We start from the raw sequence: 20754 nt of genomic DNA on the forward strand, positions 1-20754 counted from the left end.
TAAAGAAGTTGAAAGCGTTGCGAAATGCTTCAATATATCTATAGTTTCGTTATGCAGTAAAACCCGCTTAAGTACCTCACGAAAAATGTCAGCTTTTTGAGGTACTTAGACGGGTTGGGTAACTTAAAAGAACCCGCTTAAGTTCATCGATGCGGGTACTTAAGCGAACATAATTATTGATGTAGTTAATCTTCTTGTTAACTTACATAAATAAGTTCTTGAATTAAAAATGAACATTTAATGAAGTGTACGCAGTTTAAAACCAAGATCTTAGCATTATTTAAACACATAAATCGATAAAGCATTGTTATGTAATTTTTACAAGAATTCAATTCTTTAAAGTCATTGATTATACATATTTATACATACATACAGTGTTGGACATATCTATCATTTCGGACCAAATTCAAAATGATGTTGTTTGCCACTTATGCTTATTTATTCATTTTTAAGATTTTTCAATAAAAACAAAGTGCACTCCCTAACAAATACCATATAGACCTAAGCATACAATTTTTTGAACAAAATTTTCATCAAAATATCAAACTGAAGTGGGTTTCACTGTATTTGTAGAATATCCAAACCTCGATACAACGGAAAATTCAAAATTTTGGAAAAAACGATTCCTTTAATGGTCGATTATTTGACTGGTAACGTTACATTCGTACGCATTTTTTCTAAAATGTGAATCGATTGTCCCTTAAATAACAGAAAACCACCTGGGGTTCTTAGGTGATATGATTAGGCATGGCCAAATTTACGAGTATGTGTCTGTAAAAGAAGGCATTTAATAAATCGTTTGGTTTCAAAGTTATAGGCATTCGAATGTGCACTGGCTACGTTACACTATTTGGAGGTTCAATGATAGGTTGTGTCAGAAAGTTTGAAATTTCTGCGAAATGGGTGAACGAATATTACTAGTTTTACAGTATGTCATCTACAGTGAATGCAGGAGGATATCTGCATAATAAATTGTTGTAAATTTTAGGTTTTTAAAATTTTTACTCATAAAATTTGGGCACTGGTAACGTTACACAAAACACTGGCCACGGTACACGTACGGTTCGCTTGGGCAAGGTTTAACCAAATGGCTTCGCTGATCCATTTTTTCTTCGCATTCTTATTCTGTCATCATAAAAAAATTTTTGAGCTAAAATTGGGAATCTTCTATGGAAGGATTAAAAAGTATAACTCGATTATCATTAAAAATTCTAACTAGGTCAAAAATCATCCTACAGTAAAATTTTTGACCGGAAAATCTTCGTATTATCAGCGAAAATAATATTTATGTATTTAACTTAACTGAAAAACCACTTATTTTTAATAACTTAAAATAGGCATAAGTTCAACTAAGGTACCATGTTGTGTGTTTTCTTTTTAATCCTTTCTGAATCATTGTTTTTTTTTCCAATACCATCCAAGACAATTTCAAAACAGATAAGGTGGTTTCGACAACTTCGTTCATCTTAGATACAAAAATGTTAATGCATTTATCGCAGTTCTATAAAAAAGTTCTCTAATAAAAATTTAACAAAACCATTCTCATAGATTAACAAACTCTTTATAGTCTGGTGTAGACTTTTATCAGATTCTACATATAAAAATGTAGTGATAGGAATGCAATCACATGTAATGGCGTATAGATAACTGATCGGTTTTACATATTGAAAAAAATTTCATTAAATTCCAGGGAAATATATACACAAAATCTTAAGAGATAAAGATTTCAAAAGATATTTTACAAATATTAGATTCGCTTTATTTAAATAGAATAGTTATCATTATATTATGACGGCCGCTGCACTTATGATTACATGTGCGTATCTCCGTAATCGTTCTACCGATTTCTACCAAATTTGGCACAGCTGATCTTGGTACAACCTAGCAAATGGTTGAAAGTGTTTGAAATCAGAAAATAACCACGCCCGCATCCCATAAAACGGTAATTTAGAGAAATACCAAATATTCGATAAATCAGTAACTACTGAAGCGGAATTATTATAATTGATGTTTGCAATAGTTCTTTGGCAAGAAATTCGTCTATAAAAAATGGTTGGAAAATGAGCTTGACACCGCCCATTTATATGTACACACTTACATATGTATGTGTGACTCGGTAACCGTTCCATCAACTTGCACCAAACTCGGTAAAGTTACCGTAACTTGCCACATAAAAGCAAAACGTTGAAAATTTTTGAAACCGGACTAAATTTACGACCACGTTTCATATAACGGTAAATTTCAGAAATGCTGAAACTTCAATATTTCGAAATTTAAGGACACTAGTTTACTCAAAATAGATACTCACAACAATCCCTTGAAAATAAGTAACATTTACCACGTTTATATGATGCTTCAATTCGTTCTAAGTCAAACCGAGTTATTTGGACACACACATGTAAACTCATTCTTAAATCGAATTGAAACTTTTAACCGTGCCACCAATCGTGTTAAGAGTGCATATATACACGGGATTTGTCCACACGGTTGTTTCATGCAACTCTAAATGAAGTAAAACATTTAAATAGTTCTTAAATTACATTTGGGCTAAGCTTTGTTACAAAATTAATAGCTAATATCCTTTTTCTTGGCTGTTTGAGTCTTTAATTCTTATTTTTCCATGTTTATTATTTTCAAGAATAGACACATGTATTAACAGGGTTGCATCGGAATGAACTCTGTTTAAAAGCGTGTTTGATCGACTCATTTATTTTGTTGCATATAAACACTTGCATTTCAAGCGAGCTACACTGACACGAGTTCATTCGATACCGCTCTTGGTGCCATATAAACAAGAGGTAATTGTTATGAAAGTTTGAGAATGGGTGTGATACCGCCTACTTATAGCTGTAAAAGTTTATCTCGTCAAGTATAACTGAACACAGTATCGCAGATTTTTGAAATTGGCTAAAACCACCCCTGCTAACCATGTAACGATATTTTTCGGAAAGGTGAAGAAACTATATTTTATACGTACGCGGGATATTTAATGTTTGGCTTCGGCCGAACTTAGACTTTCTTACTTGTTTGAGTATAAATTTTTTGTGCATCCTTACTACCAGCACTCGCAAAATCTCCACTTTTTACTAGTTGGAAGATTTCAATTATGTATAGGAGTTAAGTTATGAACAGGGAACGGATTTTTTGGATCTAAAAACCTATAAAAAAAGCAAAGTAAGAAAGGAAGAAAAAAGGAAAAAGAAGGCACTAAAAAAGACATAAACCGAAAAACAATCAAAAAATACTAAAATAAGTGTAAGAAATGTTTATTTTACAAGTAAAAAAAGAATAACTATTAACTAGTTTCTTTATATGAAAAATGTGTACTTGAATCTACGACTATTTTCTCCTTTCGAGTTTTTAACTCACAAAACTTTAATCTCTATAGTTTTAGTAAACTAATAAAACCACAAGGAGCATTTTGAAGTTTTCTGGCAGCATTTTCATTTGATTTTCGCGAAGAAAAGCCTTGAATGAACTAAACGTGCGCTCGGCGTGAGTTGATACAAGTGGCGCTCAATTTAAATATGGAACGTTTAAAACTTTCATATTATCAGGAATAAGGTATCAGGTCATTAAAGGTAGAAAAGGCAAAAAAGGCAAATATCTTAAAAAAGGGCAAAAAAGTGCAACATCAAATGTGTATATATGGAACCAGGGAAAGCTAAATCGTGGACATTCTTAATCAAATATACTTAGCAGAAAAGAAGACAATTTCCACAAAATCCATTCCCTGGTTATGAATCACACCAGATCCTTGCGTGTGGAATATCTCATTTGGCAAACCATCGGCTCTGTCATCATTGATCAAGGATTCGGGCCTTATCATTTCCAAACGCTCTGCCTTTTTTAACATTCAGCCGGTTGAAGCTTTGTCATTTTCATATTTTACATACTAAGTGCGGTCTGGTCATTAGCCATCAGTTCGTCGTTTTTTTTTAGCTCGGAATAATTTGTATGGCTCTCTTCCTTTCTTAACTTTGTAAGCGGATTGCGCTGCGCTCGATCGTAGTGTGCCCATGTGACAGTGGAACCTCGGATTGGTCTAAAGCGCTATCGTTAAATTTGTTCAATTATGTTTCTGGATTAAGGTTTTTTATCATTCTTCCTATAATATTGTTAATTTGTTATGATTGTTGGTTTAAATACGAATAATGTACCTAATATTTTACTTATGTTATACCATTATTGTATCTTTTTCTTTTCATGAGATTATTTAAATTTTTTGCATGCGAATTTTCTTATTCTTCCAGGGAAGGCAACCACCCCGATGACTACTCACGCGGTCTCACTTATCGTAAATTACTCGAAGAAGTTTGTCGCTTCGCAAACGTACTTAAAGACCATGGTGTGAAGAAGGGTGATCGCGTCTCCATTTATATGCCGATGATCCTCGAATTGCCAATTGCTATGTTGGCTTGTGCGCGTATCGGCGCCGTACATTCCATTGTTTTTGCCGGCTTCTCATCCGATTCGCTGGCGGAGCGTATGTTCGATTGCAAAGCCAAAGTGCTGATCACCGCTGATGGTGCTTGGCGTGGCGAGAAACCATTGTACCTGAAGGCACTCTGTGATGTGGCGCTGGAGAAGGTCGAAGAGTTGGGACACAGCGTGGATAAGTGTATTGTGGTGTCACATTTGAAACGCGTGACGCCATGCGTTGACGATCATGTCGAACAGGATATACCGTGGACGGATGATCGTGACTTTTGGTGGCATGAAGAGATGGAAGACAAAGAACCAGCCTGCTATCCTGAGTGGATGGAGGCGGAAGATCCACTTTTCATGTTGTACACAAGTGGCTCTACCGGCAAACCGAAGGGCGTGTTGCATACCACAGCGGGCTATTTGCTATATGCAGCGACTACATTCAAGATCGTCTTCGATTATAAGCCCGGTGATGTTTACTGGTGCACAGCCGATATTGGCTGGATTACTGGGCACACATATGTGGTGTATGGACCGTTGGCAAATGGGGCAACGTCGGTGATGGTGAGTGCAGCTTGGAGTATAAGATATGTGTTTATATTTTAAAGTGGCTACTATAATTGGGGCACCCATTTTATTAATTTCAGTTTGAGGGTACACCATTCTATCCCGATAACGACCGATTCTGGGCTGTGATCGATAAATATAAGGTGACTCAGTTCTATACCGCACCCACAGCTATACGTGCGCTAATGAAATTTGGCGAGGCGCCCGTCTTGAAGCATAATCTAAACGGTTTAAAGTGAGTTTAGCTTTGTTTGCTAGCGTGTAATTCTAAAGATCAAAATGTTAACTTCTTCTTTTTAACTGCAGAGTACTTGGTAGCGTTGGCGAACCTATCAATCCAGAGGCTTGGCTGTGGTTCTACCGCTACATCGGCAAAGAGAAGTGCTCGATTGTTGACACATTCTGGCAGACAGAGACAGGTGGTCATGTTATTACTCCCATTCCAGGCGCTACACCCATGAAGCCGGGTTCAGCGGTAAGTCGCTGTTGTGTTTGCCCATTATAAAATATATTTAAATTATTAATTTTTATTGCAGTCGTTCCCATTTTTCGGTGTTAAGCCCACGCTACTCGATGAAAGTGGTATTGAAATCAAGGGCGAAGGTGAAGGTTATCTAGTCTTCTCGCAGCCTTGGCCAGGCATGATGCGCACGTTGTTTAACAACCATGAACGCTTTGAGAGCACATATTTCTCGAAGTTCCCTGGCTTCTACTGCACCGGCGATGGTAAGTTAATGCTGCTAAACAAAAATTTTTTGTTGGAAAAAAGTCCCTCATAACCTTCTGAAAAAAGCCCCAACTTTAGAAGAGTTCGTTGAATTAAGAAGCTAAGCACAGTTTTTTTGTAACAAAAGCGCCACCGAAGCTGAGATGTAGGCTCCGTAGGTGAATACTTAATACGATAGAAACTATTGAGAAATGGTGTAGAAATCGGTTGGAATTTTTGTCAGCAACGTTCTAATCCCTCAAAGCGTATCTCTCAGCTTCCCAAGTTGGCATCGAAACAGACCTTGACATGAAAATGGTAGGAACACTATTCCGGAGGTGAGGAGAATATTTCAACAATAGTTCTGTTCTTCAGCGACATAAGCGTGGATTTCCTTTGCTTGACAGTGGCAGGAAAGACTTAGAATCCAACAGTTTATTACACAAGGCAACACAGGTTTGGGTGCGGTAAATGGTAAAACTGTTTTTGATAGACTGGTTTGTGCTGATTACGAATCCGTAAGTGTAAAGTTTCCATCAGCTCTAGATTGAGAAAAACGAGGCCAAAGTGTAAAAAATCGCGTTTTTTGCAATATTTGATAAGCTCTAGCAAATAAACAAATAGTGTCACTTAGGCTTAAGTTAAAGCTAGAACTCTCGACTGCTATCGCTAAGAATACCATCCATGCATCTTGACCCTAAGGTCACTCATAGTCAGTTATTGAGCAATAAAAAAATACTGGAAAATTGTGCTATAGAAAAAGGTTGTGCCAAAATCAGCTGTTGCTCTGCAACAAATGACTATAGGTGACCATCAGGCCAAGGTGCAGGGATGGAATGCCGCTTAATGTGGTGATTTTCATCTTGTTACACATTTTTGTTTTATGTAAATTAATCTGAGAAAAGCCCCTTTCTATATTTGCTGTTGAAACCACATAGAAAACCTTCAAGTCTTGCCAGATATTTATAGTGAAGATTCTTTATATAGAGTGTTTATATTCAGTATGACCTCTCTGCATTTTTACCAAAATGAGGTTCCTATATAAAAATCGGCCTTAGATCGCTTTTCAGAAGAATTAACTATTCGGCCCTATGATGAATATCGTCATCGTCGACGATCGTCAGCGTATCAGTAACATGGCTGACGATGGCCGTGTCGTCACTTTTACTGAGGATAACGATATTCAACATAGGGCGGATTGAATTTCAAAATTAAAATTGCAACCAGTGATGACAGTTAAGTCTCAGATGGGTTCTAACATCAGAAACTGCAGATAAGTCGTATTGAATATATGCCCTCGATAAGAAATTTTGGTTTCATTTAAATATCTTCAGTTTAAGATTTTGCCAAAATTTTTTGAAAATAAGTCTTCCTTTTGAATATTTTACTTCTGGCAACACTGTGTGTGACTTGCATTCCAATGTTTCCGCCCAGCGTTCGCTGCGCTCTTTCAAAGCTCATCATCTAGTAGTAAACCACTTATAAGTATAGCGAGTGTAGCCCCCACTATTTCCTCACTCGGCGATAATTGACTTACAAGCTCTACGGCTCTGCTGTTAAGTGCTATGTTACTAAGTAGGGTCTGGAAGCCAAATAAGCTTGATAGCGAAAAGATCTCATCAAAAGTTACGAATTCCCTGGCCGTTATTGAACAAGTCATCAATCCTCTTTGGATGTAAAGTGGAGGTGAGGCATCTTCTCGGACTCAAAGTCGGTGTACGGCGACACTCTGAGCTAAGCATCTTTAAAATCGTGCGGCTTTATAATTGATTAGAGCTCTTTAAAGAAAATTCGGACCTTGATGCTTTCTTAGCCTTTATCTTCTTCGTGCACGCATTGAAGCTCTATTTAAATTTTAAGTTAACTGCTGAACGTAAGCTTCATCTCCACTATTAAAACGTTCCTAAGAGTATTGCAATTTTGTCAGTTTGGCTTCAATGATTATTCCCAATGGAAAGATATTATTGAAAGGCAGGTGTTCAAAATTTTCGATGTGAGAAAACCTCAATAATCTAACGAGCGAATTGTGTATTGGCCCAAAGGCTACCAAACGACATACATACTTATGAAATATTTGAAAATCTAATTTAATTAACGCCACTTAGAATAAAGTTAAATAATACTTTAATACCACTTCAGGTGCACGCCGCGATGCTGATGGTTACCTTTGGATCACCGGTCGCGTTGACGACATGCTTAACGTTTCGGGACATCTGATGTCTACGGCCGAAGTAGAATCCGTGCTCACCGAACATCATCGTGTGGCCGAGGCAGCAGTCGTTTCGCGGCCACATCCGGTGAAAGGTGAATGCCTCTATTGCTTCATTACACCGAATGAGAATGAAATATTCGATGCGAAACTTGTGTCGGAATTGAAGAAGCTAGTACGTGAGCGTATTGGACCATTCGCAATGCCTGATGTTGTACAACATGCACCCGGTTTGCCAAAAACGCGCTCCGGTAAGATAATGCGACGCGTATTACGCAAAGTGGCTGTTAATGATCGTAATGTTGGCGATACCTCAACGCTGGCCGATGAGAGTATCGTTGAGCAATTATTCAAGAACCGACCGATAGAAGCTAAGTAAATATGAATAAGCAATGGCGGACGTACACACATACACATACTTTATCGCAGCTATAAAAGAAATTTAGAAATAATTTGTAAAAAGAATGAACATATGCTACTTAAAGATGTAGGTAAAAGGCGTGAATGCAAGGTCTAAACAACGAGGGTAAAAAAATTGACAAAGTCAAAATGTGCTTATACTATGTATTCGTAGAAGTGGGATCAAGTAGTGGTTGAAAAAAAAAAAAATACAGTTATACAAAAGCTTGAAGCCATACATACATACAAACTTTAGCTATATACATAAGTAGCACCTAGATTTTGAATTTTATTTTGTTTTTTAATCTTTTTAATTGCGTGGCACATTCACGTATTAAGTGTAAAAATTAAAAAATCTCCAAATATTTTAAGTAAATATATAAGTAATAATTTAGTTTAATGCCTTTCTGCACAAAAAAATATTTCCATTTCATGGTGCATTAAAGCTCAGGACAAATGCGTCCTGGGATAACGGAGGTTGACTTTATAAGTAGTTAATTTAGTGGCAACACTTTTTCTTTTAAATACATATTTCTTAGAAATAAATTTGAATTCATTTACACAAATTTTCAAGCCGAAAGTGATTTCGCATCACAAAGTTTGGATTTCCTGGTACTTTGGAAATTATGTATGCATTTATTGTTTAATACACTAAAGCATATGCGCAGAATAGAAAACAAATATGTAGTAGTAGCAACTAAAACTGAATTTTAGTCGTACAAGCGTTGTCAAAATTAAGTAAAGTCGGAATTAAATAATTAAAAATACTTAATTTGTTTACATTTCGACTTTAATTTATTAATGCGGTATAGTTTTTTAAATTAGTTTCTGTGTTACTTGTAAAAGCCTGCTACATGCACACATACATACATAAAGCATGTTTTGTAGTTATGTAGTTTTTATGAAACATTTGAAATGTTTTTTTTTTAAGGTACATATATGCACTTTTTAATGCTTTCACTAAATATTGTTTTCCTGTTTAGTTTTCGGAGTTATTGTAGATTTTAAATGTGATAAATGCTTACATTTAATTCATGTATATTATTATGTAGATTTTTGTTACATTTAAATAATAAACTTGTAAAAATGCTACTTAAAATACATAACAAAAAACATTTTAACACAAATCGCTTAGTTTACATACTACACTGGCGCGATAAACTTGGGTTACAAGCACGCTGACGGAGCAGGTGGGTAATAGAAATAACACTGGTCAAGAGCGGTTTTGGTGCGGCGGAGCTATAGTTCCTTTTTAACTTTTGTTTTATTTAATTTAATCTGAGAAAAACCCCTTTCAACATTTGCTGTTGAAACCACAAAAAAAAATCTTCATAGTCAAGATTTTCTATATGGGGTTACAGTTTCATTTTAATATCTATAGAAACAAATTTTATTTCCAGCGTGTAGCTTTCTAGATTTTGACTTGTACAGAAAAATACAAATTTACATGAAAAATTGCATTTATTACGTTTTACGTATTATGGAAATTTGATTGACATATTGCATCCTAAGATTTTAAGGCTCTACAGCATGTAATTTACGATTTCGTAGTAGGTGCATACTTGACTTATATTTTCCCATAATGTTTTTAGTAAATTCAACAAACGAGGTCCGTGCAAGACGTTCCAAATCGTTCAATGAACTTAAGAGATTAGCATCCTTTAATAGTATTCTCATTTGTGGGCCATCGAAAATTCCCGCTTTTAGTTGTTGTTATGTTTTAAGTAATTTTTTTTTGTGCTTTTTGGCTGTCTACAGATATTAGGGCTCTTGATACTCAGCCGGTCTTGGGGCAATTGAACCCCTTGAATGTCACTTTTGTACATGACGTCAACGAGTTTGTTTCTTGTAATCTAGAAGCCAATACATCTGCAGATTTTTCAGATAATTCTAGATGTCTTATCAAATCATTTAATTATTTTTAACTGAAAGTATATGGCTTTGTAGACGGTATTCATTCTCGAAGTCATAGTCACTGCTCACTTCATTGAAGATTTTTTCGAATGATAAGTCACGGATGGAACAAAATTTTGGGGATACCTTTCCTTCGAATGTGGTAAGGGTCTTCAAGCCGATTCTAATTCTGTATAAATAATCTTATAATAATAACGCTAACTTATAATATAAAATAATTTTGGCTTATTGGGACAACTGATACGCGATGTAAACCTGGTATTAAAATCTTCGAAATGCGCCCACGATGGTATTGATAACACCCCATGGTGAAATTATAAAAAGGCGAAGTAATAAAGCAGCTTTATCGCTATATTTTCTTGACATTTGGCTAGCTCACAGACATTTTTAAAGGCAAATTTTCAAATCGAATGGTATCAAATATTTCTTCCCGCTCTTATTACTTCACCGGGTATAATTTTACTAAGATTACACCTAATATATGTAAAAGCTAACGTTAATTTTAAAACTACATGTAGGAAAAAAATTAAATTCCTTGTAACAAACCACTAACGTTATTTCGGCACCAAACAACTTTTTTTAGTTTGTTGACCTGTGTAATCGAAAATTTTTCAACAATATACAACCAAATTCATTGGAGTTTCCCCTTTTTAATATCTTTTCCGTTTTATTCCAACACATTTTTATGACTTCTTCAATTTGCAATTTATTTATAAATAGCTAATTACATTTTTAAAAACTCATTTGGTGTATTTTTCCTTTTAGAAATAAAATTTTTTTATATGGTATTTATTTTTCTTTTAATTTTTAGACTTTATTATTTTAAAAAGAACAGTATTTTTAAACTTCGTTTTATTTTTAGGGCTTATTTTATTTTGCTATTTTTTATATATGTATTTTCTTTTAATTTGTAGATTTCATCGTTTTAAATCGTTTTTTTTTTTTAATTTCATTTAGTTTTTAGGAATTAATTTTGTTTATATTTATTTTTCTTTTTTGTTTAAAATTCCTTTATTTTTAGATTTTATTGATTCAAAAAGAAAAAAGATTTTTGAATTCTATTTAATTATTAGTTTCTATTGTTTTAGAAGGGAAAATATACATTTCTTATTTACAGAAAAGAGCTTTCAGGATACATAGTTGTCAGATTTGAAAACTATCTTAAGATAGCCTTTTGTCTTTCGAAAGACTGCGGTCATATAAGCCTTTTCGTAACACTGAGTATGTATCTTGTTGAGCTTATAAATTGCACAAAATGTAAGAGAGGCTAATAGGTATGCGATTCTTCGCATTTAATATAAAAAAGTACAGAGCTAATTTACTCATGTTTCGCGCGTCGCACTAAATTGTGCTGGTATAACTCCAGTCGGACAAGCCGCTTTTTACATAGATAGGATACATTTATCGCTCTGGTGCAGAATAGAATGTGCTTGCTTTTGCCTGTGAGCTTTCCCCTAGGAGAGGAATGTGATCAAGATGTAGGAGATTTTATGCTATATTTATTAATTAATTTGATACTAGTGATATTCACATACTGCATAGGTAAATACATATTCAATATCTTGTAAATATATGCCAAATATAATACCGCTAATAAGATAGTCCGAATATTTCACATATCTGACTGAACTTTCTGTAGTGAGTAGGCAACCATTGGGACAGGGTTTAGATTTTTTCCGTGTCACCTCCACAGTTGCCGTTTTGTTCCAAATTTACCAAATTTGGTCCATTTCTTTTCGTTTGGTCCATTGGTCCAGTTCTGTTTAAAATGGTCCATTTCACAAGCCTTTTTTTTACTTCATGCAATAGTTTCGCGTTTTTATTTTTTCTATCCCTAAGTTGAATATCGTCATCGTCAGTAAAAGTGACGATATGGCCATCGTCAGCCATGTTACTGTTGCGCTGACGATCGTCGACGATAAGATGACGATATTCAGCCTAGGGCCGATTGGCTAAAAGTGTGAACTCACCTTGCCACTGATCTTCAAATATGACGTGGCTAATCATCTGTCAAAGCACGGTTCAAAAAATATCGTGGTTTCTTGCTAATTTCAATTGCTCGGTGACCAATATTCAAGTGGCTGGCAAAAATATGGAAAGGTAGAAAAACTTAAATCATAGCATTTAGCACATGAAAATAATATTCGATTTCAATCGAAAAGATATTAAACATCTTAAAATTATTACACCACATAAAGTTCCTTCTGATACTGATGTATCAATTTTGCCGCTACTCGACCAATTTCCCGCATTGGTAAATGATGCAGACATATAGAATTTCAATTTCGAAAATTGAGGCTGAGTGAAGGTAACTTCAAAAACTGTACCAACGTTTTTGGGATCAAGTAAGTTTGATTAAAAATGGATTGGGCAAAGCAGCCTTTGGAGAATTGTGTGATTTAGTTCATAACATTTCTAGTCTGCCTCATAGTAGCAGAGCGCAAATTTCTTGATTTAACATTGACAAAAACGAAATTATGAAACAAATTATAATTTAAAACTTTAAACAATATAATGTTAATACAATACTATCGTTATGAACTTTTGATGCATTGGCATATTTTCTTGATAAAGATGAATAAACTCCACTCAATTTCCCGATGTAATAAAAATTGGTAAATTTTTTACCATTTGGTCCATTTTTTGGTCCGAAAAATAAATTTGAAATGGCAACCGTGGTCACCTCATACGTGGTATTGCATTTGGCGACGTTCTGGATGTAAGCTATTTCGGTAGTTTTGGTTAACTATTAGAAAGGTATCATCAGCCAAAATGTCGTCACAAAGAGCATCGCCGATCGTACTTTCGATGACTTGTTGGTGAAGTTCGCTGAGAAACACAATTTAAAATTAAATGAAACTTTGAAGCTCAAACTCTCACACAATTATTTTTCGAAAACAAACTCAGAAACTGAATTTTTTTAATACACATTGCCGGAAAAAAGTATTGGCACAGAGACTTTGTTACAATATATGCAACAATTTTTATTTTTTTCCGCTAATTTTTTATAAAAGTATGGTTCATACAACAACAAAAAACAAAAAAAAAATAATTTCTAAACTTTGTGCGAAACTCGCGAAAATTTAATAAATTTTCATGCAAATTTTCAACTTTTTAATCAAATTATGCAGTTTCGTAGCCAAATAAATTTGATTACAATGAAGTTCAAGTTTGAAGTAGGTCCGTTGATTTTTGGCAATGTTTTTCACGCAGTATAGAAAAAATGCGAAACACGTTCAACGAAAATAAATTCTCAAAAACCAACGCGATTTTAGACTATGTTCAAACTTGCATTTTTTATACTGGAATTTACTGCATACTCAAAAAAATTCCGAAAACCGAACCAGATTATAAAGCTCAAAATTTTGAAGAAAATTTACTGAATTTTCGCGAGTTTTGCACAAAGTTTAGAAATTATAAATTATTATTGTGTTGTTATATGAACTATATTTTTATAAAAAATTAGCGGAAAAAAATTCTAATACAATTTTTGCACATACTGTGAAAAATTCTCTGTGCCAATACTTTTTTTCCGTCAGTGTATGTACATATGTATCTTATTCGTATGGTATGTATGTTGACACTAAAAGCCTAACTGCATTAAAATAATCTATTTAATTCAATAAGTGTGAAGAGTTTCTAGATGGTTTCACTCTAACTAACTACCCAGCCAGCAAAGGAACGTAACGTCTTGCCGAATGTCCATATTCCGTACATATTTTTTCGTATCTAAAACACGTCCGAAAATAATCAGACAATACTTGTAAAATATTTAATGGCGTTTTCGTTTCTAAAAAATATGTTGCCTTTTCCGTTTGTTCAAAGGGGCAATGAAAGAGCAAAATTTTTTGGTTGAAACGAAAACGCCATAAGTTAAACTAAACATATGAAAACATGTATACTGTAGCTGAGTGTGCAGAGAAGCGTGATACTATTTGGGAGCTTTCAGACGGTTCCAGGTTCGATTACCGTCAGACACATCATATTGAAATGATATTATTATTTTTTTATTCATATTGAAAAAATTGCTGAATCTGTAATTAATTTTTTATTAAATAAACTTTTAATTTTAAAATGTAGTATGTATACGAAAAATCTTAAAATTAATTAAGACTTTTAGCTCAGTTAATCGGGCACAGGTTCAAGGTGTACCCTTAAATTATTCCCTAATGGATAAAGACTAGTTATTCCTCCTAATCGGAAAGTTATGCTGCTTAAAATAACGAAAAATGTCCTATCTCTCAATATTTGACAGGATTAATTCAAAACTATTGAGGATTAACGCATCGCAGCTTAATCACTGACGATTCTCGTTCATCGGTTCTAAATGGAAGTAATGTCATTTTGTAGAGGAAGGAATTGTTAGGGTTTTCTTATAAAGTTTGATCAAGTGGGTGAATACATGGCGTATGAGTAACATTAGTTCCTGCCTATTAATGTGAAAGTTTGTGAGTGAGGGTGTGAGTATTTCTGTTGCCTCTTTCGCGCTAAAACGGTTAAACGCATTTTAATGAAATTTGGTTCACAGATAGGTTATAAATTGGAATAATATATAGGATATTTGTGGAGCGAGTTGCCAGCTTTTTCAATAGTTAAAATCAATTAATTAATAAGTTAAAGTAAGTAAGTGTGGGTGTCAAACGAAATAATTTTTTATAGACGTTGCCACCTGTAAAAAAGTTAAAATCTATTAATAAAAAAGTTTAATATAATATGTATCACAACAAGTTGGGTGTCAAACGAAAGACTTTTCAAAACGATTCTATTTCAAAATATTCTTTTAAACGGTTGCCACCTGTTCAAAATGTTAAAATAAGTTTAATAACAAGTTAAACGAAATATTTTAAGATGGGTATCAAACGAGAAAGGTTTAAGAAATCTTTATTTCAAAAATCAAACGAGGTTTTAAGAATGCTGTATCTATTTTGAATTTAAATGAATTTAATCGGCAAGTCACTGATGACATGGATTAACATACATATAGCATATTTACCACCTTCTTAGAAGGTTAAGTTATAAGTTCAACGAAATTTTACAACATTGATGCGAAATGAAAGAGATTTAAAACAGCTTAGTTACAAAAAATTTGTTCAATATGATTGCCACCAATTTAAAAGCTGAATTAAATTTTATTAATATGTTAAATGAAATATTACCATATGGGTGGAAAGCGAAAGTGGTTATAGAAGGCTTTATTTTGAGGAAGAGGGTCGCCATCTGTTTCAAAGTAGAATCCCATTTTTTTAATATGTAAAAAAAAAATATTAAAAGTCTATGGGGAGAGGTGCATACGCGACAGCTTTGTTTCTAAAATATATTAAATAGGATTGCCATATGTTTAAAAGTTATTAAATTACAATATGGATGTCAAACAAAACAGGTTGAAGAAAGCTTTTGGGTTTGAATTATTAAACTCTAAAATAATAAAAATTTGATCGTCTAATTTAATAATCAATTACGAGGAAGTGGTTAGTCGCAGCATAGTACTTCACATAAATTCTTTCTCTACAAAGCAATGTTTCTCTCCATTTTGCGTGTGCATACTTGTGCCATCAATTGTTATTAATCTTTGCTTTTTATCTTAAAGAATGCAGCTGGAAATTAGGACTTGATTCTATTGAATGTCAATACGATAATTACACACGCACATACATACAAGTCTAATTCAAAACAGTAGGCGTTGATTGTGATTCTCGTTGACCAATTATTTTATAGACGACACCGGGTTTTTAATGCCTAAATTTGTAATACATTTTGTTTTTTTTTTTTGTAATTTAATGCTCAGTAGAAATCTGGTATTAGAAGAATTTTAAAAATATCCACAACCCACCTCCACAAGTACCAAATAAGCATCCACAATATATACATACATACATACATATCGCTAGTTGGTAAGCTGTGATTATTTAACATATCAGTAGGAATAAGAATGAGTTATGTATATATGTACTTACTACATACATATATATGAAAAATAGAGATAAAATGTGAATGTACGAAAATATATATGTAGTATAAAGAGGGAGGCTATTAATGACTGCTGCTCACTGAATATTTTCGAGCCTCGAGAATCGTTCCAATACTAATTTATCTGCATGTACTACACTTCAACTGTGCGAGCAAAGTTTTGGCAAAAGACTAACTTACAGCAACAAATACATATCACGCAAATTACTATTATTTTATTAAATATACGAATGTACTTATACATATATGATAACAGTTAAAAACAAAACCTACAATGTACACACACACACACAAACAACAATCCTGGAGGAGTAAAATATTTGCATATTATTCCCAAATCCTAGCAAATTCCTATTTAGGTACCAATGTTGCACTTGTTCAAAGTCGCTTTTTATGACTTCATAAGCGTTTACATACATACAGATTTATTTACATATCAATACATACTACTAAACTTTTATTTTAGTACTTAAGAATGCTATTGTTGTTGTTGCAAATTTCTTGTATAAATTGGCTAAAGGAAAACTTGTAAGTATGCTGGAGAAGCTATTGTCGTCTGACACACTACCTACTTACATATGCATATTTAAGTATGTACATTAGGGTGGGTAAGTTTTTTTTTTTTTTTTGACTAGACGGGTATGGTAGAGGAGTAATCTGCTTGAAATGAGAAGCAAATTTGTAGAAGAAACCATAGGTCTAAAATCAATTGCAAGCTTGGAAAATTGCGAAAATGTGTGTTTTCGCATAGCAACGTTCTATTTTGCTTGAGTGTCGTAAAGTGTTTGAATGTGAAAATGTTGTGAATATTTTAAGAAAGAGATAAGTCCAGAAATGGATTCCTCAAACCAAAAAACAAAAGGTTGAAGCAAGTTTTTATAAAAAATTAAAGCATTTCTTTATGACACTATGGCGAAATAAAGTTCGAAATTGATTTTAGACCCATAGCTGCTTCTGCAAATTATGTTACAATTTTACGTAGAAAACCAACACCCTACCCGCATAGTTGAACAAATCCCTAATACAAATTGACCCGCCCTAATGTATGTACATCGTAAATACATACACATAAATGTAAACTATGTAAAATGTATCTTTTTAAATAATCTATAAACTTATGTATGTACGTGTATCAGCCTAAAATATTTATTTCAAGATGTTTATAAGTAGTTGTTCAACAAAACCAAGAGAAAATATGGTATTCATTACAATGTATGCAATTAAAAACTCGTATATTGATGTAAAAATATTTAGAGAAAGATATTAAAATGGAAAATATATATTGGATGTACATATGTAAGTATATGTACATATGCATATAGTGTATTCTAAAAATATCTGATCTTTTATTAGTTTCTAAATTTTCACATAAAAATGCCTTTGTCGAAGGACAAATGGGACCAGAATAAATATCGGTATCCATTTGAACAGCCAGCCAGCATTAAGCAACTTAGACTTATGTAAAGCGGCATCAAGGCATGCAGATAATTGAAAAATTCGTTTGAATAAATTACTCAGCGAAAATTATGAATTCTAAAATCTAAAAGATCGTCTTTAGGTGAACAATTCCTAAAAGTGTTATGACAGACAGAAAGACAAAATAAATTTCCAAGGACTACGATTTGGGGGCAGACCCTCAATTGGGAAGGTTCCTCTGCTCAGCTGGCTGATGTTCTCGGGAAGGCTGACATCGACGCGCCATCCAAGGAAAGCGAAGTACGCAGCGGGGTAAGGGAAGCGCCAGGGCCTCGTCTACTAACTACAGCAATCAATGTAAAGGAGCCCAAATTCGGTGTGTGCTTTATGCTGGGAGAGAGACTTCGTCGCCGAGTACTGTCATTAATCCTGGTGGACGAATGTCTCTCCAAAATCCGCATCAAATCGAGATTATTAAAAAAATCTTACTCATTTGCACCCACCCCGTAAGGAAAAAGAAGGAAGAGGCGTCCAAATATCTCTTTTATGAGCGATTTGCGATTTCAATGCCAGGATGAGCAAGGTTAGGGAAACGTTCCACATCGGCCTGAGGCTGATTGCCTTCGCCTATGTCCGAAGCATGGTAGACTATAGCAATAAGTTGCAGCAAAATTCATTAAGCCATACGGTTATCTCGTGATCGAAAAACGAAAAGCCAAGTTGTGGTAGACGGAAGGCATGCTTCCAGTATTCTAGAAGAAAAACTCGGCATCAAAAAGCTGCAATTACAACAGACTGCTTATATCAGCGCTACTCGACACTTACACCTGCTCTGAGAGCACTCTTCAAAAAAAAACGGATAAATATATGCAAGTGGGATCGAATCTCCTGCTCATCGCCGGCGAAGAAGTAGTCAGATTTCAGCGCAAAAGAACAATTAGTACAGAGAAGGCCGAGCCTGCCCAGGTGCCAACTACCGCGGGATCAGCGTTTTTAACTTGTCATTCAAAGTCTTATCGAAATGCTAAAGTACACCGTCAAAGCACAGATTGGTCCTTGTCAGTATTTCCTAGACCTATTTAGTAAATCCTAAATAGACCAGGTATTGAGAGTACGTCAAATCCTGGCAAACACCCACCAGAAGATGATCGGTAGACAAAACATTTTCGTTTACTTTAGAACTGATTTTAATAGCACGAAAAGAAGTAGTTTATACGCCGTGCAAAATGACGTTGATATCGACTTCTTCGGCCTCAATAAACGATATATTAAGCCACAATTATTGGCACGGACTAGCGACTTTAAAAAAAAGCCACAAGAACAAGTCTAGCGAGTTCAATTCGCATAAATTTAGAGCCCAGTATAGCTTTTAGCAGAGCCTTTCCTCCGATTTGTGGCGTGCGCCTTGAAGTTGTCACACAAAAGCGAGGGCCCCAAACAACCTTATTGTTTATTATTTTTTGATGTTGCTTGGAAACTGTGCTCGAACACAGGCCCTGTGGAATGTTAGCTGGCACTGCTAACCACTACACCATAGCGGATGCTTTGGCATTTGTGATTGAATATTAAAAAAACAGTTTATCAAAAAAACATGTCCCACAGGGGGTTGCAAATCCGCCGGTTATATACTTAGAGAGATCAAAAAGTGACTAGTTAATATCCAAAAAAGAGTTATGAATATTGATTCTTTATTACATAAAGTTTTTGTACCCAAATATTTGTTCATTAACTCTTTAATTAAGAAGTTTTTGCCAATGTAAGAAAAAATTTATGGAAAAATTAAAACTATGGCAGTAACTCAATTACCTCACATTTCCTCAAAATATGGTTTACAGGTCTATTCTGCGCTGGTAATAAAAATAATGTAACCGGTAAATAAAGTTCCTGTAAATTTTTAATCCCCTGTCGCATTCTGTGAGGTCTCGAAACCGGTAAATTTTGTTACTATCTTATAAGCTGGTAACACAATATTGTCCAGTGAAATATGCAATGTCAGAATTGCCATAATTCTTCATAGTTGAATTGCTGAATATTTTAACTGTATTACCAACGTACCTAGAATCGCGGTGACAAGAACTGGTAACATTTATTGGTAGTAAAATTTTCCGGTTACAAAATCTTCGGTAACGTGCGGAATAGACCTGTTATAGTATATTTAAATAGGAGACCTAGTGTACTATGTACTTTACATGTTTTTATTGTTCGAGTTAGTTCGAGTTTTTTGCAATTTAAATTTTAAATCCACTACTGACTAGGTACTGAACGAAAAACACAAGATCACGCCTTAAGGAAATAAAGAAAAAAGTTATTAGCTGTTGAAATCCCGACGCCATCTTTGTTGTAAGAAGTAAACAACGAAGAGAACGCAGAAAATCGTGTAACTGTTGAACGCATGAATAATCATTTTTATTGTGTTAAATTATTTTTTATATTATGTGTACACACGTTGTCATAAGCAAAAATGAAGAAAATTGCAGTAAAAAGCCACCATCAAATTGTAAAAAACGAACTAATGTAAACAAACGGCTAATGTCCAAACCGCCCTACTTTTTTTCCTAAATGCGATTATAACGGGCTATTAAGAAGAGTGCGTGATCTTGTATTTTTGGTTCATGGGGTACTATGCCTAGTGTTGTACCGATACAAGTAACTACGAGTAAATGATCGAAACTTTCTTGAAGTACTGAGTACTTTTTGTACTCGAATCCTTCCTGCAAGTACTTATGTATGTAGCTGGATATCTAGTATGCGGTTAAAGTATTTACTTGCTTTTCCATCTATTTAGGGCCAGTTTTTCAGAGCCAGTTTAAACTTAGATTAAGTAAACTGAGTTTAAATTGAAGAGCTGGCTGATATTTGATTGGCTGATCTTAGTTTAAACCAGCCAGATCGGGCGTTTAAACTTAGTTTAAACCACGGCCGTGCACTGAAAAACTGGCCCTTAGAAGTTTGCTTGTGACCAGTGTTGCCGTTTTATCCCATTGGTGGCTAGATTTAGCTACCACATACTTTTTCATACTTTTTTTAATTAATTAATTTGCTTAATTTGCTCTAATTTTTTCATTTATGAAGGGATGCATTTTTAAACTAAAATACTTTAATTTTTTGTTATTTTTTTGGCCTTTTAACAATTATATTCAACAATTTT

At 34.2% G+C, this 20754-nt stretch overlaps 2 protein-coding genes across 3 annotated transcripts in view; one reads left to right on the forward strand and one right to left on the reverse strand.

The window, feature by feature from the left end:
* LOC118746001 (integrin-linked protein kinase-like) overlaps nucleotides 1-20754 on the reverse strand; it is a 263182-nt gene that overhangs the window by 88694 nt on the left and 153734 nt on the right. The window lies entirely within an intron of this gene.
* On the forward strand, nucleotides 4133-9035 carry LOC118746000 (acetyl-coenzyme A synthetase). The gene is made up of 5 exons (XM_036479715.1): nucleotides 4133-4992; nucleotides 5076-5230; nucleotides 5302-5470; nucleotides 5532-5721; nucleotides 7841-9035. Exons 1-5 carry the CDS (start codon nucleotides 4207-4209, stop codon nucleotides 8287-8289), a joined length of 1749 nt encoding a protein of 582 aa, XP_036335608.1. The 5' UTR covers nucleotides 4133-4206; the 3' UTR covers nucleotides 8290-9035.

Source organism: Rhagoletis pomonella, unplaced genomic scaffold (genome assembly GCF_013731165.1).
Source record: "Rhagoletis pomonella isolate Grant_MI unplaced genomic scaffold, Rhpom_1.0 Rhpom_scaffold_00010, whole genome shotgun sequence".
Lineage (NCBI taxonomy): Eukaryota > Metazoa > Arthropoda > Insecta > Diptera > Tephritidae > Rhagoletis > Rhagoletis pomonella.

Bases quoted from the DNA above. Each gene is read 5' to 3' on its own strand.
- LOC118746000 (XM_036479715.1), top strand. From the start codon at position 4,207: ATGAGATTATTTAAATTTTTTGCATGCGAATTTTCTTATTCTTCCAGG. The intron at 5,471-5,531 runs GTAAGTCGCTGT...TTTTTATTGCAG, and splicing joins CCATGAAGCCGGGTTCAGCG to TCGTTCCCATTTTTCGGTGT. The intron at 5,722-7,840 runs GTAAGTTAATGC...ATACCACTTCAG, and splicing joins CTTCTACTGCACCGGCGATG to GTGCACGCCGCGATGCTGAT.